The sequence below is a fragment of the Rhipicephalus sanguineus genome, chromosome 3 (genome assembly GCF_013339695.2).
Source record: "Rhipicephalus sanguineus isolate Rsan-2018 chromosome 3, BIME_Rsan_1.4, whole genome shotgun sequence".
Lineage (NCBI taxonomy): Eukaryota > Metazoa > Arthropoda > Arachnida > Ixodida > Ixodidae > Rhipicephalus > Rhipicephalus sanguineus.
Genome location: NC_051178.1, coordinates 205,793,839 through 205,820,230, shown reverse-complemented (window position 1 = coordinate 205,820,230; position 26,392 = coordinate 205,793,839). Strand labels below are relative to the sequence as shown.

Below are 26,392 nucleotides of genomic sequence, written 5' to 3'. Positions count from 1 at the left end.
TAATCATCTGCAACCATGCTCACTTCTGGGTGCCACTATATACAACCCTGTTTTAAAGCAAACATAAGCGAGAGGTCGATGTTAGACCGAGCAGTCTAGATAGGAAACAGTTTCTTTGCAATATATTAAGCTTGAAGTATGTGTTCATAAATGATGCAAAACAAACCAGAGCTGAAAAAAAAACATGGCTGATCCCTCTGTCATAGGAATCGATATAACACGAAAGTGAAACGTGTCTTCACAGGCGTAGTTGAGCGTTTGTTGTGCATTCTTTCGCCCCAAGCGCGAAGCAATGAATGCTACAGCATCAAATGGTAATGTTGCGCGAAGAACGGCAAGCCGGCTCGAAACTTACAATGCTCTGCTCAAGCAGAAAGGACGCGCGGAATAAACATACACAGGATGAGCGCAAACTGTCACAGTTGTAACTTATTTCTAACTGTCACAGTTGTAACTTATTTCTGTATGAGCAGCGCGCTCCTTTCGCAAAAGCGGCCGCTGCAGTGAGCGAGGTGACCTTCGTGCTCTCAACGGAAACTTGAAGGCAGAGCGCAAGACGTACAAACCCCCGAGATCACGAGATAAGCGCCCGCACGAGCGACCACGCCCTGTCGAGGCGCGCGCTAATCCGCGTGGGGGACGACTCTTGAAGCGTGCTCTTCGAGCCCTTCGCGCCATCTCGCTAGTGATAACGAAACACGCTGTACCGCCGATCTCCGAGTACCGCCACCGGCAAATGGTGTACATAAATAGCTTGCCGTTAGCATAACAGAGAACATGCCGTCTGTGGCGGAGTCGTTTCGCGCTGCGCGCTGGCGATCAAGAGGTCGTAAGTTCGACTCTCGGTGACGGAACTTTTTCTTATAGTTTTTTTTTCTTTGCCATATGTTAGTCTTTATATTTTACAACGTCATATCCGTGACGGAAATGCGTCAGTGCAGCCGTGGTGGACCCCGGCATAAAACACTTTCGTGTTAAAAACAAACAAAGGAGTGAGAAATAAACGTAATGTACGAAACAGCGTTAACGCTGTTTTGACGCTGAACATTTAGCGTTGAGAAACAATGCAAAGGCTAGCCATGACTATCAAGAAACTGTGAAACAAAATTTTCAAGGACGTGTTTTGGGAGACCGTCGTATATTGAAACATTCGTTTGTATAAAGTAAACTACCGGATATGTGGTACGAGGATACAGGTACGACACTCTCGCGTGAGCATATGTGTTAGAGTGATGAGCTAAAAGTTTGACGCACCACATACTGTCACCATACTTGTAAACGAAGTCTAAGTGCAGTCAAAATAAACACTCACGGACGTGGCACCCTGATTTGTCTTTTCCATATGGGTAGACGATGCATCTTTCGAGAACTGCCTTCGGTAGAATCTCCTCTCGAAGATCTGTAGTTGAAGTAGGCACGTAACGTGTTACGCCATCGCACTCAAGAAAAAACAAACAAATCACACCCATACAGGTGCGCTCACTGAGTTGCATGCTCATGATGTCCGCAAGACATACTGAAAGAGACAGAAAGAAGTAGGACACACTTTATATAGGAGTTTAGATCTACGAAGTGGGAACTGGCTAGTCGGGTGTTTGTCGCACTCCGTTTCATGTATACGTGTCCTCCGGTGGGATGAAAATTCGGGACAACGTGCCATAGGTCGGCAAAAAATGTGGAGCTCACTCAGACTCACTCACGAAACATATCTCACCCTTAGGGCTCACTCGGACTCCGATTCACCAAAATTTTCCTCATCCAGACTCACTCGGACTCAAACTCACTATAATTTTTCTCAACCGGACTCACTCGGACTCAGACTCACCAAAATATAATTCACTCGAACTCACTCAGACTCACGGCTCGATCTGAGTCTGAGTGAGTCGACTCATGAGTCCGTTAGCTTATAATTAGCCTTTTTCTACCATAATGTCAATGCCCTTTAACGCCAATATCTCGCATAATCGGTGCGCTACTTAGCATCTTTTGATCTCGTACCTTCAAATACGAGTTTATCTGAGTTTGCAGTTCAGTAAGGACCTTTTTATTGAAAGAGATGACTCACACGAGATATTTTTATCAGTAACCTCCCGTTAAAAGGTTTGCGGGGGGAGGTCAAGGCACTTCCTCCCCCTTTCCCTCCTCAACTCACGCCTCTGATCAATAAATATTGAGCTGACGTATGAATGGTAGCGCGTTGAAGTATGTGGGACTATACGTGAGCATAAACATGAGCCGACATAAGGCTGATAGTAATGCTGAAGTAGAGTAGATAGCACCATAGGTCGGCAAAAAATGTGGAGCTCACTCAGGCTCACTCATGCAAGATATTTTGCCCTTAGGGCTCACTCGGACTCAGACTCACCCAAATTTTCCTCAACCGGACTCACTCGGACTCAGACTCACCAAAATTTTTCCCAACCGAACTCACTCGGGCTCAGACTCACAAAAACTTTACTCCCCCGGACTCACTCAGACTCAGACTCACGTCTCGATATGAGTCTGAGTGAGTCGACTCATGAGTGAGTTTGCCGACCTATGCAACGTGCGAGGGGTCTTACTCCCTCGCTACACCCTTGTGGTGCGATCCTATAGAGATTTGTTGTGAAAAAGTCTGGGCATTTTGTGCTCATAATCGCACTAACATTGCTAACTACACTAACTGCTGGACTTGACCTCTCTCAACTGAGGCTAATCAATATAAAGCTCTTCGTCAAGCAACATATTGGTGCCAGCATGAAGTGAAAAGCGCAAGGTCATGCGCGCATATGGAGGTCAAGATTGGCAGGCGGGAGTTCGATATTCGAACCAGCTCTGATTTGCCTATACAGATCCATACGAAATGCGGAAGTGTTGGGCTTGGGCAAACCACTGAACTGACGCGAATAAATTATTCGCACAAAAAGGTTGCAGCTTGTGACTATCGGGAGCATATATACTTTTTATTCACCTCTTCCAGTTCTCAAGAATTTATCACCCTCCGAAAAGAAGAAATTGCAGCATCACTTCGGTAGTTCAGCCAAGTAAAGATAACGAAACCCTGATAAGTGCCTCTAGAAAAACAAATTAAGACGAGTACATCTAATGTGTTACTGTACAGTTAACTCAGGTGTAGTCGTATCCACCGTTAGTGTCGTAAATGCCCTACTCATATTAGTGACGTGCTTGATAGCGTCACATAATAAATGAATTTTGTTTTCTTTGAGTGTTGACTTTAGTTTGAACATTCTTTTTGTAGGATTGTTAACTTACTACATCAGTTTCTTGAACTTTCAGAACAAAATTTATTGTAACATTGCTTTCCTAAGTAAGTTTTGTAAAGAGCTGAAGGCCTAAACCAGAAATATGCTTGAAACAGAGCGCAGTTATGCGTGCTTATTACTTACCGTGCAGCTTCATGGCCCGTCTCCAGGCCAGCATGTCAGCGACGAACTTGTGCGCACTTGTCATGTTTAGGCGCACTTGACCCACAATGTTGCGGCAGTAGTCATCGTCCTCCATCACACGCTGCAGTTCATCCGGGTAGCATAGCTCTGCAATGGGAGGAGGAAAAGGATACATGTATACAGGGGATGGAACTGTGAATAGCGTCGCCCAACAGAAAAAAACTTGGAGCGTGCTTAAGCGCCTTTAAGATTGGAACGCGATAGCTTTATCGGCGGCCCCGTTCGCATCACCTTCTCACTCGCTTGCCACACTGCGCTGTTGGTGGATATCTCAACCCTTCCTGTGAGCGAAAGAGCGTCTGTGCGCGTGACATTTGCCGTTGTCTCTCAAAGGGCGCCTACTGCAAGTATAGTTGCCAAGTACCTACTTCGCCATAACTCACGACTGGGCGAAGTAGCGAGGTACTCACTACACGTTTGTAAAGTAATACGCACCTACGTAGCCGTACACTTTGTTGTTGATGATGATGATAACTGCGGCTTATTCCTTAAGCCACTTGTTACGAAATTCAGGCTTGTGACGCTCGGAGCGATTCTACGCTTCTATCATGCAGAAGTTATACTTGTCAACACGACTCGTCGCCCGATACGACGCCTGTATTGGGTCTTTTTTTGAGTCAGTTTGAAGCACCGGCGTAGCTCTGTGGCTACCACGCGGAATGCCTGGGTTCAATTCCGACTCGAACCCTCCATGGTTCTAATTCTTTGCATCCATTGTTGGAAATTGTGCGCGGCGCGGACTGAAAGAAGAGGAAGAAGAGTAGTGGGTCTGAGGCTGGGGTGTTTTTGGACTGTTCTTTGGTACGCCATGTTGGGACGGTATCGCGCAGTGCGCTAATAAAGGCTGCAAAGGAGATTTCCCACATCATTTTGGTGCCGAAACCCGGGCAACGAATTAAAGCAGAAGTACAGGGCAAGATACTCTGTTCGTCTACGTCACCACCATCTAGCCAATGCGTATCGAACAGCAATCCTGTCGCGCAGAAGCCAGACGAGTCGTCCTCCCAACCAATAGCTGAACTTACTGAACACCGACAAATGAGCACTTCTACTACAGAAAAGACCATTCGAGAAACACACACAGAAGGACAAGGACAACCTCAGCTTCTAAAGACTTCTTGCATGCCTTTCGAACTCTTGTCAACGTGCAACACTCAAGAAGATAATGACAAGACAGCTGCAACAACACAGGTGTGCGTGGTGGAAGAGATTCTGTTATGATCGGCCTGCCTGGCTTGGCGCCGCTTTGACGCATGAGACGTTGCGGCTAAGACTACCCTGATTTCTTCCGGGTCAGCGGTTCCAGAGATGCCCCAAGAGCGGCGACAACACGAAGGTCGTTCGTCTAATATTCTCAGGTTGTCTGCGCCCCTCGTAAAACCCTTTGGGCACGCCTGACCGACTGACAGATTAGGAAGAGTTGTTGGCCGTCGAGACGGCTTGCTTTGTCGTCAAGGTGCCCCGGACAAAGGGCCCAGCGTCTGGGAACCGTCTGCGGATGCATTTCCCACGTTCTCCGTGGCGCCTTGGTGCCGCTGTTTCCACAATTCGTGGTCTGCCTGGCGCTGCATACCCATCACTGCAACAGACTACGAAATTGACTTCCACGTAAGGCTCAACGTCTTCGTGCTGTGCCGTGTGTGCGCGGTGGGCAGTGTTTTTCCCTCGCCATGGGACGAACTGGATGTGCCTCTTTCTCCTTTCGTGGGTTGGGAAGGAGGCGGCGTTTCACCTTCCCCTTTTGGGGGCGGAGGTGAAGATGGAAATTTTCATTTGACTGTCCTGGCCTCCATTGTTTTTTCCTACAGGGAACCCTGGGAAGGCCAGGACATAAAATGCGAGCGCCGATGCGCTCCCGAGAAGCTCTCACAAGTTCTCTCAAGCTCTCACGAGCTCCGAGAACTTCCATGATGCTAACCCCATCATGTCGCAACACGCTACCTGTAAATAAACGTTACTGTTAACAGCTCCGGGCTCCTCTCCTCGACATCTCCCCGGGACTCTGGCTGGCTCCGGTCCTCTGGGCGGAACCCTGATTACATCAATTCCTATGATCGAAAAGAGGGGAGCCTTGGTGAATCCAAAAGGTCGTCCACGAGGTAGTAGGGATGCATGCGAGCCAAGAACGACAGAGTCAGATGTTAAGTCCTCACCGCCGTGCATACAAGTGCCTAGCGGAAGCAAATCAAGGCCAGTTCATACAGCGAAAAGAAATAGAAAGAAGACCATGACGGCACGAAGCAAGCCCCTTGTACTGATCATAGCTGCGGCTCTTCGAGAAAGCTGCAGACGGCAAGATCGAAGGCAATGCGGATGATACGGCTTATTTCAGCTAAGATGCAAAATACCGAAACAGTGTCAAAGCCACGAATGAGACAGTCCAGACCAAGGCAGAAGAAGAAGCCTGATGTTTCCAAGGAAAACGCAGCCAAGACAAAGAAATCAAGAAAGTTTTCCAGAAATGGCTACACTAGAACCTCGTGGATGTGTCTGCATTATGGACATTCATGCCAACGAAAACCGCTCATCGAGAGCACAAGGTCACCAAAGGCGACGCGTTCAAAAGCACGGCTATGGAACAAGCGTCAGAAGCACCGCTGGAAGACCAGGTGCAGGAGAAAACCCGGATGATCCCACCTGGATTGTCTTGGACTGGATACAAATACCGATGAACAAATAGTGTCTACTTAGAATCCGTGTGTGTTTGTGTTCATCGTCAGGCATCACTTCGGGACCGCGGAGGATGTTGCAAATTGTGTAGAAGACGAGGAGTGGCGCCATCATCATTAAGATAGCATTAGTATGTTCCAATAAAGAAAAACAATAAAGAATAAAGAATAAAGTATAATTTTCGTTGCCATAACTCTGGACAAGTTACCTTTCTACGCGGGATAAGCTCATCAACATTAGATCTGACTTTTTCGTGTGGCCAGTTTATAATTTCATCGTGGGAAACGTTTGATAATGGGACGAGTAGTGATCATGTACCGATTACCTATGAAATAATGCTATCACACCTCACCTCTGGTATCCGACAACAACGGTTCATCAACTATAAAATTTATAAAACTGTTTTAAATTCTGCGCTTTCGTCATTGGGAGGACGTGTCGGACAGCAACGAGCTGCTGTTCAGCCGGCAGAGTTTTCTGTTAAATATGGCAGCACACCGTCAAATTCGGCTTGGTGGAATGAAGACTGCACGCTTGCGTATAGGCGACGTAAAGCTGCTTGGAAACGTTTACGCCACAACCATACGCCGAAAAATTGGGTTGACTATAAATTCCACGCAGCATTGTTTAAGCGTACAGTTGCTACAGCTAAAGATAAACACAAATCAGACTTACATTCGCATTTATCGAAACCTGATAAAAGATCTGCTCTGTACAGATTTTTACGGAACAAAAAATCGACACAGGTACCAGCGTATTCGCATTCAGTAGTGCTGTCGCCTAAAGAGGCGACCGATTTGTTAGAGGGCATCGCGAAAGGACTTGAAGCGCGTTTTGCTTCGTCATGCTTGAGACCTTTGGCATTCAAAAGCTCAACCTCGGACTTTCGGGAAGTCACTATGGAGGAACTGGCAGATGTCATCCTAACTGTAAACCAAGCGGCTCCCGGTCCGGATCAGATTACAAACTCTATGATTAAATTGATATTTAATTCCCACCCCGTTGAGCTTTTGAATATTGTTAACTGCTCCTTACAGCACACATGGATTCCAAGTGCATGGAAAATTGCTAAAGTTGTGTTGCTGCGAAAAAATCAAAGCCTCGGATATGTCCTGGATAACATTCGGCCAATTTCGCTTACTTCAAATTTAGTTAAAATAATTGAAAAAATTCTTCATAGCAGGCTCAGTGAATTCATCACTTGTCAGGGTATCCTTTCGCCAAGGCAAGTAGGATTTAGACAGGGGTGCTCTATATGGTCGGCTCATGTTGATTTGGAAAGCCGAATTCGCCTTGCAAAAGTATCTGGTGAGCTTTCTGCATTAGTCACATTAGATATTGCAAAAGCCTACGATAGCGTGGAACACAGTATATTGATCTCAAGATTAGTGGACTGTGATGTGCCTAAGTACATTATATCTTGGGTTCAGGAGTTTGTTTTTGAGAGAGAATTCTTTTGTTGCCACGAGGGAATTACTTCTGCCTCATATAAGCAAACAAGAGGTGTTCCGCAAGGATCAGTTTTGTCACCTCTTTTATTTAATATCTTATTATCATCAATTCCAGTTCATAAAAATGTTCCTCTTTACGTCTACGCTGATGATATTGCTTTTTTCTCGTCATCCCGAGATATCAATACTCTGTATCAAATCTTACAGTCGTACTTGAGTGAGCTTGAGGTATGGCTTGACGGGCTGTCTTTTTCGCTTAATGTTAGCAAATGTGCTCTGCTTGTATTTCCTCTATCCGTTCCCGTATTTCTTTCACTGCATTATCGAAATGAACCGATTCCACAAGTAATGGCACTAAAATATCTAGGCATTCTTTACGTGGAAAAGTTAAATTGGCAGCAACAAATAGAATCAAACACTCGTAAAGCAGAAAGCGCCTTAGGATTGCTACGCCGGTTTTGCAATAAGAATTCAGGGATGCGCAGGGATACGTTACTTATAATATACAAACTTTATGTACGCCCAATTCTGGAGTTTGGTTGCGTTCTGTTTTCCGGAAGTGCAGAATACAAATTAAGACCTCTTATATTGTTAGAAAGGCAAGCTCTGCGGCTGTGTCTCTGACTACCTAGGTGTGTTGCGAACAGCGTGCTTTATTTGGAAGCTCGAATCATTCCGCTTGATGCAAGATTTCGACAGCTGACCGTGCAAACATTTTTAAAACTCTACGATGCGCCCCTCTCCCGTTCACAGACACTTTTCATCAAATCTCCAGATTCTTTCTTTAGGCGCCCGTGGCCTCGTTATCAAAGACCCCAAGTCATTTTCGTCGAGTCTCTGTTGTCTAATCTTCACGTTTCCCTTCAGCATTTAACTCCCCAAACCCTATGTTCGATGCCAGTTGACTTAATTTTCGATGACATTTTTCCAAAAAATGCTAAATTACTTCCAAAGCATGTTCTGGAGGGCCTCCTTCAAGACCATCTCAGTCATTTTCCTCATTATGTGGTAATTTCGACGGATGCAACGCAAAATCTTCAGAAGGCTGGAGTAGGCATTTTTTCTCATCAGCTTAATTGGTCTTTTGCGCTCCGTTTGCCTGACTTCACGCCAATTTATCTTGCAGAATTCCTGGCTATTACATTGGCTCTTCGGAAACTAAATTCTCAGCAATCAAAAGCTATTATTATTTCGGATGCTTTATCTGTTTGTACACATTTAACGTCCGCAAAGCAGTCTCCCCTTCTCAGGATATTTTGGTCTCTTGTACCGCGTAGCCTATCAGAAGTTCGGTTTCTCTGGGTCCCCGGGCATGCTGGAATTGCGCTAAATGAAACCGCTGACTCGCTCGCTTCGGCATCGTTAAATTTCCCGGTGGTACTAGTAGCTCCACAGTTTTCTTTTATTACTGCTGAACGATTCAAACGCCTATTAATATTAAAAATCAACAAAACATCGCTCCTACAATCTGAAGAATTTCGGCACTTGCAATTCACATGGAACACCGCCAACTGCCTTTCCTGTCAATGTGAGGTGACCCTAACAAGCTTTCGCTGTAGAGTTCCTCGGTTAAATTATTATCTCCACAAATCAGGATTTTCATTAACTAACCTATGTGCAGTTTGTAATGAACCGGAAACAATAGATCACTTTCTTCTCACATGCCGCCGTTTCGCCTCACTGCGCCGAATAATTCTTGAGAGACCGATTGGCATGCTCGGATTGGCAGTTGATACACCCACCCTTTTATCGTTTGGAGCCAGTCAGTTGGGTGCGGGCCGCAGTGTTATTCTGTCAACACTACATAAATTCATTCAGGCAACCGGAAGGATACGCTGCTAGTGGTACCGCCAGTTACATCCAATTCTTTGACCCCCTTCTTTATTTTTGCTAATTTGTTTTTATATTATGGTTTATCGAAAGCTTCTGCCCCTTTCACTTTTTTTTAAGGAATGTTATTATAGTTCTTATCTAATTTCTCTCTTTTTTTTAATTTTTTTTTTATTTTTTAGCAAGCGTTGTGTTAACCATTTACATTATAAAGTACAGTGTGGCCAATCCCCCTTGTGGGTATGAGCCAAGATCTAGGCGACAAGACAAGACAAGACAAGACAAGAAGAGGTCAACGGGGGGCTTCACCATGGGGACGGCGGCTTGTCCTTTTCTCTACATCCATCTTGATTTTTCGCTCACGGAATACGCCACCGACGCCGATGCTGACAAACCATTTTCCGCGACGCGAGCTCTTTAACGCTATAGCGTTGACACCACCTGATAAGGCAAAAGCATGGATGATAAATATGGTCACTGACCGTATTTATCAAAACAAAAATTGCATGTTTTGCGTTCCGTACTAAGCCCTTGATCGCAGATGAGTGTACGAGTGTAGTCGGAAATGCATTCAGTGTGGCTGTCGCTTAATGCGCGGAATTCAGTGTACGTGGGCTCACTGTGAGGTGATTGTGAACTCGGCTTCTGACTCTCAACACATGCGCCAAATCCGAAACATGAAGGCGCTTCTGTTTTGATCCGTGGCCTAATATCTCAATCAAAGTGAAAACAAAAAGTGCGTCATACTAGAGTTCTTATCAATACAGAACGAAACGCGATACAAGACTGAGGACAAGAGAGGGAAAGAAAAAGAGAAAACAGTAAGTGGCAGAATGGGCATTCACTCCGTGTCGTGTTTGTAAAAGCTAACCACGGCTCAGATCGTGTATAAATGCAGGAACAAATTAAATTGACCGGTTTCATCGTCACAACTGGCGCGTAGGCCCGTTGATATATGTTTGGTTATTTCAAAAGCAAAGTCGTGCGTCCATTTGCGCGATGATTGATGACTTGTGTGATTCATGATTATGCGATGATTGACTGAGCAATGATTTTATGAAGCAGATATTCCCGTGCGCGATAACGGTAACGCAGACTAGGTTCGAAGAGGAAACCTTAGGCGCAAAACAGGAACACACACGAAAGTAAGGACACGGACAATGGGACAAGGATTAGGCTCCCCTGTTGGGGCTGCTTATATAGCAAGTTAATGCCTCCCTGCACGTTTTTTGACGTATTCATCTTGGCTGATTGCGACTTGGCTGCTGCGACTAAACAATGCGGAGTAGCTACGAATTTTGCAACGCTTAGGTAGAAAAAAAACTAAGAACAAACAAGCTATATCTTGCACAACGCTGCACGAACGTAGGCGCATAATAACAGCAGTAGTAAACGAGAAATTGCGAAAGTTCTTATTGTGTGCGCTTTGCAGGGCTTCTTGAGTGAGCTTAAAACGCGTGCACACGACCGCAGCCCGAGAGACGAAGTGCGAATAATGAGAAAGGGAGTTGGGAAAATTTGGCTGCGCACGGCCATGAGAGAGAGGTTCGCCGCAGGATGTCGAGTTGGCAGAGTGGCGCCGCCGGGGCCGCTGCCGAGTTCCAAGGATTGAATTCACTAGAATGACGTCAACGGGCGACGTTGCTTGAGACCCCGCATCACGTCGACACGAGGAAACGGTACGCACTTCGTCGGCTGCTTTTTCCTCAAGAGCAAGGTCGGCACAAGCCCGCAGATGAACGGGAATTAGTCGTCTCGCGAAGGAGCATGTCCCTTTCGAGGAGATTGCGCAGAAAATCGGAAGGACAGTATCCGTTGTAGTGTGAAACGTGTACTTACCTATCGCGCTCGCACAGTGGCTATGTGCCGTTTTTTCGACTGAGTCCTAAATCGCGGGTACGATTCCGGCCGCTGTGGAGGCATGCTTGCTTCTTAAACTTAGGTGCACGGTAAAGAACCGCGGATGACCAAAAAGTGTAATGACCCAATACCGCGTGGCGCATTAATGAATGTGGTTTTGGCGTAATGTCCACAAATTTAACTTTTTATGAAGCAATTTATCGAGGTGCACGTGAACAGGAAGTGACTGCTCTACTAGAAACGATCTTGTGTTGCCGTATACAGTAAGATTGCATGAACTTTACATAGTTTGTTTTAGTGTGTTCCCTCTTTGTAAGTTTGTTAGAGCCGGTGAATATTTTATATGCACTGCCACTGCCTTTGTTGGTTCACTTGTTTATTTTAAGCCACACTACCTTTGCTATGCATCGCTTGCCTACAAGAAAAAAAATGCAGTGGTCATCACACGTGATGACCTTTACTATACGTACAAATATTTATTAAAGAAAACATTGTCGTTACCTTTGATTCTCTTTCTCATTTATTTTGCTTGCCTTGATCAAGTGGTAACTGCATTAGATTTTTTGTCCATAATAGTTGCTCTGTACCTCCGTGATCGAGGCCTGGAAATTTCTACCGGAAAGTGTGCTCTTCTGGCATTTACGCGCAAACCCATGTCTAACTACAGTGTATCAATCAATGGTCAAAGCATACCGTATTGTCGATCACACAAGTTCCTGGGCGTCGTAATAGACAGAGAACTATCATGGAGTCCTCACGTCTCGTACCTGAAAAAGCGGTTGGCAGGTATTTCTCAAGTTTTTCGTTGGAAAGACTTGGGGAATGTCGCCCAGTGCTATATTACAACTGTACAGGGTGCTGTCTCTCGGTTTCCTGCGATACAGTTTGCCTGCATTAACTAACGCAAACAAGACAAGTCGACGCATGCTACAGAGTGTTCAGGCCCAGACCCTCCGGATTTGTTTAGGCCTGCCTCAAAATGCTTCAACAGCGGCGACCATAGCCATCGCCAAGGACCACCTCATAAAGACTCATATTGAGGTTGAAGCACTGAGGACCCATATAAGGCATCTTGCCCGGACACCCCACCACCACCTAGCCTCTCTACCAGCGGACAGACCACGCACCTCCTTTTGCCGAACAGTAACCACGCACGGCGAATCCCTACCAATTGGCTTCAGACCGGCGGGGAGACCTTCGGTTCCTCCATGGTGCCTGAAACAACCAATCATCAACCTGACAATACTAGGCGTCCAGAAAAAACAAGATCTGTCAGCCCCAGCTCTTAAACAGCTCGCTTTACTTCTGTTGTGCGAGAAGTATCACGACTCGACTCATCTACACCGACGGCTCCGTCCTACCGAGCAGTTCAACAGCGGCGGTCGTGATTCCAACGATCGCCACAACTATCAAGTTCAGGACGGCTCACCCAACAACATCGACGGCAGCAGAGCTCACAGCGCTTCGCGCCGCGCTGCTCTTTATTAACGATCAAATGATAAAAAGGTGGACGATTTTCTGCGACTCCAAGGCGGCACTGCAGTCTCTACTGTCGACTTTGCGCCGCGGTCCGCACGAACAGTTGGTGTTTGAGACTGCCGAGATGTTCCACCACCTCACCGAGAAAGGACACTGCATTACTTTTCAATGGCTACCGAGTCACTGTGGGATTGTCAGCAATGAACGGGCCGATCAAGCTGCCCGTTCAGCCCATACAGAGGACCGCGACCTGTCGATACCTCTTTCTAGGACAGACGCTGCTCGGAAGCTCCGCATGCTCGCTCGCCAATGCACCATGTCAAATTGGAATGAGCCACATTTCATGCATGCACGACTACACTCCTTTGATCCCACGTTAAGCCTTTGACTGCCATCAAGACTTCGCCGAGGTGACGCTACCGTTCTGTATAGATTATGGCTGGGCGTCGCGTTTACCCATGCATATGCATTCCGCATAGGGATGGCCGACACCACCGCCTGTGAACACTGCGGCAACGAAGAAACAATTCGGCATGTTCTGTGTGACTGTCCGAAGTATAGCACACAGAGACAATCTATGCCATGCGCTCGACAAGATAGACGACCAGCCTCTATCTGAAGAAAGACTTTTACGCCATCGTCCGGACATAACGTCGCAGAAGAAGGCTTTACAAGCACTACTAGCCTTCCTGCGATCCACTGGCCTGTCAGAGCGCCTCTGAGCGGAACGCTCTTGTGTGTGTGTAGTTGTGATTGTTTTTTTTTCTTATTATTTATTTTGTCTCTCTCGCTTTCAATCCCCTATTCCCCAACCCCAGTGCAGGGTAGCATACCGGATACAAACTTCTGGTTAACCTCCCTGCCTTCCTCTACTCTTTCTCTCTCTCTTGTCCATAATAATGCATTATGCACTAATAAATTTGCCTCGAAAGACAAGCACTTTCTGACTGTTGCGACGATCGGCCTCACTCCGTGCAGATGCTGCTGGAACATCGTCACCATCGTTCGTCGGCCCGCAAGGCAGTGAAGGCACTCTTGTGGTCCTTGAGGACGATGAGCTTGCGGTGCAACCCCAAACGCGCCGTTTACTTCTTGCCTTGCTTCCTCATCTTTATATTGCCATTTCCCATTTCCGCAGCGTAAGGTAACCACCCAGGCACATTTATGGTTAAAATCCCTGTCTTCTGCCTTTCTGTCTTATGCCATTCCATAAATATGTTGGTTACCAGTTGGGAGTCTTGTAAGAGGTCATGTCCCGCTACCATGTCTCCAATAATCTAATGTTGCTGTCTCATTTCACCGCACTTCGCTTTCACTATTTACTGTTAGACGTTAAATTTAATTATCAGATTTTACGTGCAGAAACCACGATATGATAATGAGGCACCCCGCCTCGGGAGACCCACGATCACTCTTAAACACCAAAGGTTCTTCAACGTGCACCTAAACGTAGATAATACACGGGTCTTTTTGCACTTCGCCTTCATCGAAATGCGACCGCCGCGGCTGGATATTGAAGCCGCATCCTCGAGCACCGTAACATCTTAGACACTGAGTTACCACAGCGGCTACTGTAGGTCGTACTACAGGACGCCTGTTATTTTACTGTCTCACTCAATATTTCTTGTGCCTTTTAACGGCTACTACTTTTAGCAATGGCCGCTAGAATAAACGCGATAATTTGGTAAGTGAAGAAGTTTTAGGGCGCACGTTGTAAAAAAAAAAAAATTTCAAATCCCACTGAACCTATGTCATGCGAACATTTCCGGTTACTGCAAAGTTTGAAATAACAAAACCATCTTGACGAAAACTGTAACGCGTGTGTGTCGAAATGTGCCAACTGTCGTACCAGATGCTCCTGTTATAAAAAATTTGGGGAGTTTTCATGACAAAAGTTATTCATAATCACCACGCAAAATGCGGCTGAAGTTCATTTATTTCTGGAGTGTTGTCAACTATGTTGAGGTATGCATAGTTCATAGGTACAACAGCAAAAACATAAAACAAAGACAGAGGACAGAGCTCAGCACTATGTCCTGTGTCTTCTTTGTGTCTTGTTAAGTTCGTGCTGTTTTACCCATGAACTATGCATTACCAACTGGCTTGACAGCAAATGTTACTGAGACATGCAGTATTGCAAAGAAATACGCGTTGTCGCTGTGGAGTGCAATTGTGTACCTTAGTGGACACGGCTACCTGCGTGCATTTATGGGAGTATATGAACGATGATCATTTCTTGCCCATTCTGCTGGCGTCCTATGAAACAGTGCAACAAAAAGCTATTTTTGTATTTATATATGAACTCAAGAATATGACTACAGGTGGTGTGATAGGGATTCATCGCATATAACCGAGAAAAAAGAACAAGTAAACACACTTTAGCAGAAAAAAGTGAGGGAATTAAAATAGAAACATTTTTATCGCCAACGAAATTATCAGACGAAAGAAGCTGGCTTTTGTGCGGTGTTTGCTGCGAATATTGTTTTGTAGGCCACGAAACTTTACGGCTTGTATTGTAAGAAATATACTCGAGGCGAGCTTGGACGACTATGTTCATTTTTTTTGTTCTTTATCAGAGTTTCGCAGGACGTCCAGGCTCCTATTTTCACTATACAGGGCGTGGCCACCACCCTATGCCGCAGATATGAAATTAACAGAATGAAAGCAAGAGAGTCCTTTGCAATATGCGTGCTCTTTTCCCCTGGCAACTCCTTCAGCGCTGAGGATAGGCAACTGAACGTTTCTTTTTTTTCTGTCTAAGATCTGTTTCCTCTCTTGTCTTTTCGCTGTGACCACCGTGCATAATTACGATTGTCGCAGTTCATTAGAGAGTAAACTCTACCTGAATTTATGCGATGAACAATGACGACTGCAAAGCACTTTTAACCAATTCTTTGGCAATTAAGGAAAGAATTCGCCAGTTATGAGATGATGTGCGAGAGGGGCTTGGAACTGCGATAATGCGACTGTTTGCAGGACGAAGAAGAAGCCTAGCGAAGGATAAAATTTGATGCAATCAGCTTCAGTGTAGGACAATGACCTTTCTTTCGGCATAGCAAAACGGCGTGCTGGCAAATTTTGTGCAGGCCATTTAATCAATATGGTGTGTTCTACGGGGTTATCGAAGCGGCTGTTTGGGGAAAAGTGAATAAGTGCTTGCGAGATATCTTTGGAAAAGATAGCAATATTAGCTAACTACATGGCGGAGCCTCCGAAGCTATTAAGGCAATGTTCTGGCTACATTTTTCTAATGCACTGGACGGACAAGGCTTCAGCAAATGAGTAAAAATAATTCGATGCCGACAGAAACAATGAGCCGTGACAGGACATGCGGCTACTTAAATATTGGGGCCCTACGAAGGAGCGCCAACATATCCCTACATATGTTTAATTAAAAGGCACGTGTTGAAGCCAGATAATTATAGCTTGGAGAAGCCAGTTAAGCTTTTGAAGTTGTACTTGTGGCTCGTGCTCCATGTACAGCAGATGTAGCGAAAAAAGGCTCTTTCGAATTACGTAAAGTTGAAAATACGCAGCTCATAGACTACAGTATAGATGTAGAATAGAAAGGTGACCGTGCTCTATCAACGAAACATTTCGAGCTTGATTTTACGCCTAAATGCAGACGCCAAGTCTTTTTTCGTTTTAAATGCGAAGCATTTCTTAGCGAACTTCTGCGACTTTGAGCGTATCTTTGAGCGTATCTATCTATCTATCTATCTATCTATCTATCTATCTATCTATCTATCTATCTATCTATCTATCTATCTATCTATCTATCTATCTATCTATCTATCTATCTATCTATCTATCTATCTATCTATCTATCTATCTATCTATCTATCTATCTATCTATCTATCTATCTATCTATCTATCTATCTATCTATCTATCCGTCTATCTATCCGTCCGTCCGTCCGTCCGTCCGTCCGTCCGTCCGTCCGTCCGTCCGTCCGTCCGTCTGTCTGTCTGTCTGTCTGTCTGTCTGTCTGTCTATCTATCTATCTATCTATCTATCTATCTATCTATCTATCTATCTATCTATCTATCTATCTATCTATCTATCTATCTATCTATCTATCTATCTATCTATCTATCTATCTATCTATCTATCTATCTAGCCGCCTACGACTTTGTGCTCTCCTGGCCGTTTCGTTAATCGGATGTATACCAAAATCGGTGCGTCATAACATGGCCTTATTACGAACATAAATGACAGGTCATATCATGAAAATCATGACACGCATGTCATGAACAGCATGATTTACATTCCACGGCCTTTGGGCTCCCTGGCCGTTCCGTTAATCGGATGTGTACCAAAATTGGTGTGTCATAACATGGCCTTATAACTAACATAAATGACAGGTTATATCATGAAAATCATGACACGCATGTCATTAACAGCATGATTTACATTCCACGGCCTTTGGGCTCTTGCGGCCGTTCCGTTAATTTCATATATACCAAAATTGATACGGCGTGACAAGAGTTCATGACAAACATAATGACAGGTCCTAACATGCAAATCATGACGCGCATGTCATGTGCAGCATGATTTACATGGCATGGTCTCGGGGCGCTCGCGGCCGTTTAAATGAAGGGATACATACGAAAACTGGTATGACGAGACATTTCTGTATGATGAACATAACTGACACGTGGTAACATGAAAATCGTGATATGCATGTCATGTATGACATGATTTACATGCCACGCTCATGGCGTACTCGCGGCCGTTTCGCTAGATGGATAAACACCAAAATTGGTACTGTGCGATGTGACTTTATGAAGAACATGAATAACAGGTGGTAGCATGAAAACCATGACATCCATGACATGTATGTCATGATTTACATGCCACGCTCATGGTGCATTCGCGTCCGTTTCGCTTGCGTGATATACACCAAAATTGGTGTTACGCGACACGACAGTATGACGAACGTAAGTGAGACGTGGTAGCATGAAAATCATGACATGCAAGTCATGTACGACCTGATTTACATGCCACGCTCATGATGCGCTAGCGGCAGTTTCAGTAGATTGATATACACCAAAATTGGTATTGCACGATGTGACTGTATGAAGAACATGAATGACACTTGGTAAGATGAAAACCATGACATGCATGTCATGTATGTCATGGCTTAATTGCCACGCTCATGATGCATTCGCGGCCGCTTCGCTAGCTCGATGTACACCAAAATTGGTATTGCGCGAAGCGACTGTATGACTAAGGTAAATGAGACCTGGTAACATGAAAATCATGACATGCATGACATGCACGACATGATTTACATGTCCTGCTCATGACGCACTCATGCCGTTTCGCTTGCTTGACATACACCAAAATTGGTATTGCGCGACGCGACTGCATGACAAACGTAAATGAGAGGTGGTAACATGGAAACCATGACATGCAGGATATGTATGTTGTTATGACTGGCAGTCGGTGGCAAGGCGCTGAACATGAGAATCGGCGGACGAGGCGTCTCCACACTGCTAGAACACCTGCAGCCTTCCTAGAAACGAAATTCCTGGGACGGCGAGTGACCAACAATGGGCAGAATCTCGGCCTCAAGGTCTGGGACGGCCAGGCCGGAGACAATGGGCCACCTGGACTTGGCTTGGTACGCTGCCGAAGCCACCTGACGGAACTGCAGGGGCAAGCACGAGAAACCTGTTGTCCTGCTTTCCCCACCTGCGTGCCGTCAACCGCAGGACCCTTCTGCTTCAAGTGGGAAACGACCCCTCAGCGACAGTGAAATGGACTGTGCCATGGTGTCGTGTGTGTGATTGGTGGTCATCAAGAAAGAGGAGCCAAACTGAGGGGTTAAAACGACGGTGCTGAGTGAGAAATGGGGCTCTGAGCCCTCGGTAACAGGCTCATCCAATTCGCTCGTCGCGGAACGATGTAATTGAGTGTACGAAAAGTGCCAGTAAACTTGTTATTGTTTTCCCATCTTGCTAGCATCAGTTCCTCAACCCGGAGACTCGACTACGCTACCAAACGGAGTCCGGGTACGACGCTGCCCTATCGTAGCAACCTGGCTGTCGATGAAGGACGGATACAAAAACACGCAGGCGCAACAATGTCATGATTTACATGCCGCGCTCATTGTGCATTCCCGGCCGTTTCGCTAGCTTGGTATACACCAAAATTGGTATTGCGCGACGCCACTGTATGACGAACGTAAATGAAAGGTGGTAACACGATAATCATGACATGCATGAAATGTACGACATGGTTTACATGCCATGCTCATGGCGCACTCGTGGCCGTTTCGCTAGATTGATATGCACAAAAATTGGTATTGCGCGATGTGACTGTATGAAGAACATGAATTACAGGTGGTAACATGAAAAACCATAATATTCATGTCATATATGGTATGATTTACATGCTCTACTCATGGTGCACTCGCGGCGGCCATTTCGCTCCTTTGATATACGCCAATATTGGTATTGCGCGATGTGACTGTATGACGAACATAAATGAGAGGTCTTAACATGCGAATAATGTTATGCATGTCATGTACGGTATGATTTACATGCCACTGTCATGGTGCGCTTCCGGCCGTTTTGTTAACGTGATATATACCAAAATTGGTATGGCATGACACGAGGGCGTGATGAACATAAACGACTGGTCATGCATTTATATACCAGAATATGCGTTTCATTGGCATGGTGTACACTAGATTGTGCATGCATGCGTGCATGAAAAACATGCGCTATATGGTGGACCAGATGCCATGGCATGAATGATTTCATTTGGCTCAAAGACAAACAAGGCGATGTATGCAGCTCTTATTTGCTGGCTGCTTCGCATTACATCGATTCCCACAGTGCGTGGGATCTGCCGAATTTTTTTTTTGTACTTCCAGCGTTTCTCTGGCTCGCAAAAGATACGAAAACTTAGCTTTCGAAAACCAAATCTTTCGGTATTTCTGATCGATCTCTGCAAGTATACATTGAACGTCAAACGATTAAGTGCTTGTTGACGAATAGTATCAGTTAATGTGCTCAAGAACTATACCGGGTATTTCAGTTAACTTGGGCCAATCATTAAAATGCAAGCAACGAGGGTGCAAACAACTTTGTGTTCACTGTCCTCTTTACAAAATCAGAGTACTTATGAAGATCTCAGACAATTAATTAACAAGAATCCAGCTTCTAGATCGTTTATCCATTTATTTAAACACAAAATATTCACCATATAACGTGGAAACTTTTAATTAGTGCCCAAATTATTCCTTTTTTGTAGCGATAAAAACTGCAGTGGCTTCAAGTTTTGTGATCTTCGAACAATGTGCGTGAGATAACTATACAGTGTATTTCACCTAGCTCGGGCCAAGGATTAAAATACAAGCAGCTTAGTGTTGTTTACTGTCCGCTTTACAAAATCAAAGTACTTTTAAAGAACTCATACAGTTAATTAACAACAGGTAAGTAGCCAATTTCCAGGCCATTTTTTTAAACACGAACCCTTCAATATAGAAGGTGGAGACCCCGTTAATTATATAGTGTCTAAATGATTGCTTTTCCATGATGCTAAAAGCTGCGGTAGTTCTGTGTTTGGCGGGCTTCTAACAATGTGCGCGGGATGTGAGAAGTCCCCGACGACACGACGCCTGCGCGCAGCAACTTCAGCGCCCTCAAACGTGTTGCCAACGAACTGTCGATGCTTCACGCCGAACGAAGGTATGAACATACCTAGAAGAACGGAGGTGCCTCTAATACGATGACCTTGGTTTCCACAAGTGTTCTTAGATGGGCAAGTTGGTTCATGAACATTGTGGCAGAACAGCGCAAAAAAGCGGGACAGTGAACACACAGGACGTCAGCGCTGTGTCCCGTGTGTTCGCTGTGCCGCTTTTTTGCGCTGTTCTGCCACAATTAGTTTCCACTTTTCTCATGATAGCTCGTCTGTTGAAATATTGAGCCGAATTTGGAAATGGAGTTATGTGATAAATTATGGATTTGTATTCTTGATGTTCTGTCGACAGACAACGTAGAGTGTGAGGAAATTTCATGGGCATATGTAAATGTATCGAAGGCGAAAGGAGTGACCACTGCTCATCATTTTCACTTGTGGTCTGCTCATTCCTTCCGTCTGCGTGCATCAGCGATCGCTTGCTACTGTGCTCGCCACACCCCACTGCGATGCCTGGGAAGTTCCGAACCACAATAGCTGTTATCGTGGAAGGAAATTATTTGGACACTAATTAACAGGCTCTACAGCTTCATTGAAGACTTTGCGTTTAAAGCCATAATTTTAAACTTAGCTAACTAATTACTATTTGTCAAGTTTGTCAAGAGGGAACTAAACAATAGTAAGTTGGTTATATTCTCGCAACACTACGCAGATTTTTAAAACAGCTTGGCTCGAATTAGCTGAAAGGCCGACCACCTCTTATTAAGTGAAACTTTGTTAAGCCGGAGAGAGATGTACGGGCACGCTTATTTAATTTTGTTTCCTTCGGTGGGTTTCACTTCTAGCCTTACAAATAGTTTTCACATAACAAGGTGGGGGCAGGTACGGTTCGCTGGCGTTGCGCGCGCACAGTTGCTATTTATTAGTTCCCGAGGCGCGAATTTTGAAGGGGTCAATCGGAGCGGTGGGTGATCTGTCCAAATGGGTGGGCGATGAACCAGAGCTGTGGGCGGTGGAGCGGAGCGGTGGGCGGCATTTCAATTGCCACACGCCGTGGGGAGAGCCCTAAAGTACTATGAACTTGTATGCCCTGCCTTTCTTTTATTCTCATTATCTCTCTCTGTATGTGACACACATGCAGGTAAAGAGGTGGATTTATTGAGGGCTCGTTTCTTTTGTTAGACACAGCCTAATGAAACCAACAGACAGTCAAGATAAGGAAAATATAGGGGGCATATTTGTTGTTTCTTTAATTGTAGTGCAATGATTTTGACCTAAACTGAAAGGAATTAAAGTGGACGAAAAATCACCCTTTGCGTCGGTGGGATCTGAACCAACAACTTTCGAATAACGCGTCCAATGCACTTGAGCTACGACGGAGGGCGCTCCCTCGTCACCTTTGTAGGATATTTATGTGCGCTTAATCCCTGGGAGCGTTAGCAGCGCCACTCGTAGCCCACACGGCGAGTGTTGTACACTCTGTAGTATAGTTTTAAGATAATACGTAATGACTGAGACTCTAGGGGAGGGAGTTGCAATCATACTTCAGGAAAATATTGAATGCGTAAGGTTGAACGGTATCCCTAACCACGAGAGCGTTTGGTGCCAAATCAAATTGGGAACTGCTTTAGTCGTAAAGGAGCGATCTATAGATCGCCTAACGCATCGATCGAATACTTAGAGGCTCTGCAAAACTACTTAGAACAACAAAAGGCGTGGAACCAACGGTTAATAATTGCCGGGGATTTTAATTTGCCGGGGGTTGACTGGAACACGATTAACATAGAATCAAGGGAACGAGCTGACTGTGTAGTGTTGCTTGACATTGCTTTCGCTAACGATTTAACGCAGGTAGTACAAGAAAGCACGCGAAAAACGGGAACTGTGCAATCCATATTAGACTTGGTATTTCTGGATGGACGGTTCGAAAATTATCAAGTAGCAGCTCAAGATGGCATATCAGACCGTCAACTTGTGTTTGTACAAATCAAAACCAATGTTCCTGCAACGACTGTTAAAGAATGCTGTGTGCACGTCCCCAATTTTGCAAAAGCTGACGACACGAGGATTATAGATTATTTGTCGTTTAATCTAGACAGTCTGAGCTCTGACGATGACGTCAATGAATTGTGTGCAAGATTCAAAACCATTATCTTGCACTGTGTAAATTCATTCGTACCACTAAGACAAAAGAGAAGAAATAAGCGTAATCCTTGGATAACGCGAGAGATTGTTCGTCTGAAGCCAAAAATAGGAAGACAAAGGAAAGCAAAAAATCGTGAAAAGATAGCTAACCTATCTGCACAGCTGCGAATAAAGCTAAGACAAGCAAAAAAGAAATATTACGAGGAAACACTCACGAACTTCATGGTGTCTTCCCCGCAAAAATTTTGGCGTCACCTGTCACAAACCGCTCCAAATCAATACAGCATTATTGTTAACGACGAAGTCATAACTGACTGTTCGAAAATTGCCTCCCACCATAATAAGTTCTTCCAGTCTGTCTTTTCAAATGTTTCTTGCTGTACTACTACTACTACACTTACACCATTTTCACAAGTGTCAGACATGCCAGAAGTACAAATCAGCTATGAAGGGATACTGTCGCTAATTTTAAACATTAAAGAACAAAAATCTGTTGGTCCGGATGGAATTCCAAATGCATTTTTACGAAGATACGCCGAATGGATTGCTCGGTACTTAAAAATAATCTTTAATGCATCCTTGCAACAAAAACAGGTCCCAGATTACTGGCTTGTTGCAAAGGTTATCCCGATACACAAAACCGGAGACAAGCAGAATATTGAAAATTATCGACCCATTTCTTTAACTTGCGTCTGCTGCAAACTCCTCGAACACATAATATCGAAAGCAATATATAAGTACCTAGAAAACAAAAAGGCACTACATTCCAACCAACATGGGTTCCGGCAAAAACTGTCAACTGTAACAAAGCTTGTTGAAACCATTCACGACTTTTCAAAAGCAATAAATAATGAAAAACAGGTTGACGCAATCTGCCTTGACTTCTCCAAAGCTTTTGATAAGGTTCCCCATAACCAGCTTATCAAAAAACTTAAACAGCTCGGAATAAACAGCAATGTAGTGGAATGGATAAAGTCATATCTGTCACATAGGACACAGTACGTGGACATAAATGGCCACCAGTCCGATCGTCTAAAGGTTACTTGCGGTGTCCCCCAGGGTTCTGTCCTTGGACCGATATTATTTCTCGTCTATATTAACGATATTTGTTCAGACATCAGTGACGATGTTACTGTGCGGCTGTTCGCCGACGATTGTTTAATTTATCGGGAAATATCTACCCACAGTGATAAAAAAAAATCTCATCGACGCGCTGGCGTCTATGGAAAAATGGTGTGCAACTTGGAAAATGCAGCTAAATAAAGAAAAAAACTGTTGTTTTACGCGTGACAAACAAAGTCAAGCACGTCCTAAATTTTGATTATGAATTAAGTACCAGTGTACTAGCTACCGTTAACAAATGTAAATACCTAGGAGTGACAATATCTAAAGACCTCAACTGGACTCAACGTATCAATAATATTTGTTCTACCGCCGAAAAAAAGCTATGGTTCCTACGTCGCAAATTAAAGCTCGCTCCAGCACCAGTAAAGCTAACAGCGTATATAACAATAATAAGGCCTACACTAGAATATGCAAGCATCTTATGGGACCCTTATCAGAAAGGATTAATCAATAAACTTGAGCGAGTGCAAAGAAGGGCGGCAAGATTTATTTTTCAAGGTACTCCCGAACCGATTCTGTGACAGATATGCTGCAAGAACTAAACTTGCCCACCCTTTTGGAACGCCGTCGCATAGCCAGACTAAAATTCTTGTATTTACTTTCTCGAAATACATTTAACTTTGATGTAGCGCAGTACCTCATTCCACGACATGTCCGAAACCTACGAAGCGATCACTGCAGAAACTTTCTAATCCCCCAATCTCGGGTACACACATACGCATACTCTTACTTCCCTAGGACCATAAAAGACTGGAACGACTTACCGGAGGCTATACGGGATTGTGAAACTTTAGAAAAATTTGAATCCAACACTACGAAATATTTTGAGTAAATCTCTATGAATTTCAACTCTATTTCTCTTGCGATTGAAATAATGCCATGGAATGTAGCTAATCTGACATATTTCATGTGAGTTGCAAAATTTAGTATTGCGATGTATAATGCTGTGAAGCAGGTGATGTAATGTGTGTATAATGTAAGTTGGAGAACGAAACATCGTGATGTAAATTTTCCTTCTATCGCCTAGGCATTGCTGCTTTATGTTTGACATAATAATTATATGCAAGTTATTTACTTTTTCACTATTTACGTGTAGTCACATATTATGAATTCTAGAATATATGTATTAGCTATATGTTGCTACTTCATGTATACAATGATTGATTTGCGTGATATTTGTACCCCACACCTGTAACGGCCCAATCGGCTAACAGTACCTGGAAATAATAAAAAAATAAAAAAATAGTAATTATTACATACATGTAAAGGAATTCAAGTGGGTGAAAAATCAATTTGCCGAACGTAGGGACCGAAGCTACAACCTTCGGATAACGAGTCCGATGCTCTATCACTTGAGCTACAGCGGTTGTCTCTTTCCCATCCATTTCATCGGGTATTTGTGTTTGTTTAATACTGCGAGCAGTGTTATGCAGGTAGGAGTTACACATGTAGGTAAGAGTTATGAGCGGCGGTATAGGACCCGGCATGCAATTGCTGGCTCATCAGGATAGCTGTTTCGGTGATTAGGCCGTGCAGAGAGGAAGGAAGTTGGGCAGTATTAATGCGATAGCGTTAAAGAGCGCGTTTCGCAGAAATCCTGGTGTCGGCGTCGTTGGTTGCGAGCGAAAAATCATCATCTTGTCCGTGACCGAAAAATCGAGAAAGATGCAAATAAAATAAATAAAACCTTCGGTTCGAGTGAGAATCGAACCCAGGCCGTCTGCGTGGCAAGCAGGTGTTATACCTCAGACCCACGTTATTTCTTGAAACTGGTTGAAAAAAAAAAAACACTATATGAATGTCATGCAGTGGAAGGAGTCTCCGTAACGCATGTAATATTGCGTGGCAGAAGCGTAGAATCCCGCAAGGCATCAAAACATGTGAATTGCGCAACGAGGGGGTGTTTTAGAGGCCCATCCATTACAAAGCGCTCAGAGATATTTAATCACCATCAGCTGCAAAAGCATCAACAAAGTGAGCAGCTGCGTAGGTTCGCGTGTTGCCTTACGGACTCGTAGTGGGCACTTAACAACTGCACTTGCAGTAGGCATTCCAGGATAGTTTGAAACGGCCAATGTTAAGCGCGGAGGTGGTGTGCTAACAACGGAGGTGTGCTAACGCATGTACTCGTGTTCTCATATGCAAACACTGCGTGCTTATTGGACAAACTTCGCATGCTTATCCGATACCATCATGAGAGGCGCAAAACAACCCGCGCCTTCCTTGCAACTGGCACATTTCTGTCTTGATACCTTAGTCGTAAGTCGAAGTGCCAGTCAAAAGCAATCGTGCATATTTAATATGAGACGGTGTCGCTATCTTTTTTCTTTTTTCCAGCTTATTAAAATTTTGAAACTCACACTCGCAGTTCTGGATACCATTCAGTGAGGACACAGACAATGATGGATATTCTTACAACTAGGCATTTGGATATTTATTCGCTGAAAAACGTGAGTGTGCTCTAGTTCGTATTGCCCGGATTACGCAGTTCCTGTAGCTGCGTTTCGAGTTTAAAACATTTCTTGTTACGAAGTAAGGAGGGGAAGCAAGTACGTGTACCACATCGCTACGAATGTGGTGCAGTCATTGTCGTCAATTTATTCTTTCCGTATTTAAAGCAAGAATATTGTGAACCGCCACCACGAATAAACGTTCAGCGGAATTGAAACAAGAGGTCGTCGCATCGACTTTATTAGATTCTTTTATATCAGCTAACGCAGAATCATGCATTTG

At 44.5% G+C, this 26,392-nt stretch overlaps 1 protein-coding gene across 1 annotated transcript in view; it reads right to left on the bottom strand.

The window, feature by feature from the left end:
• Positions 1–26,392, bottom strand: part of LOC119388149 (motile sperm domain-containing protein 2) — a 46,970-nt gene that overhangs the window by 11,646 nt on the left and 8,932 nt on the right. The window contains exons 3-4 of the mRNA XM_037655799.2: positions 3,387–3,533; positions 1,313–1,399 (exon numbers count right to left, since the gene is read on the bottom strand). Of these exons, the coding sequence (XP_037511727.1) occupies positions 1,313–1,399; positions 3,387–3,533 (234 nt within the window). The remainder of the gene's footprint in view (positions 1–1,312; positions 1,400–3,386; positions 3,534–26,392) is intronic.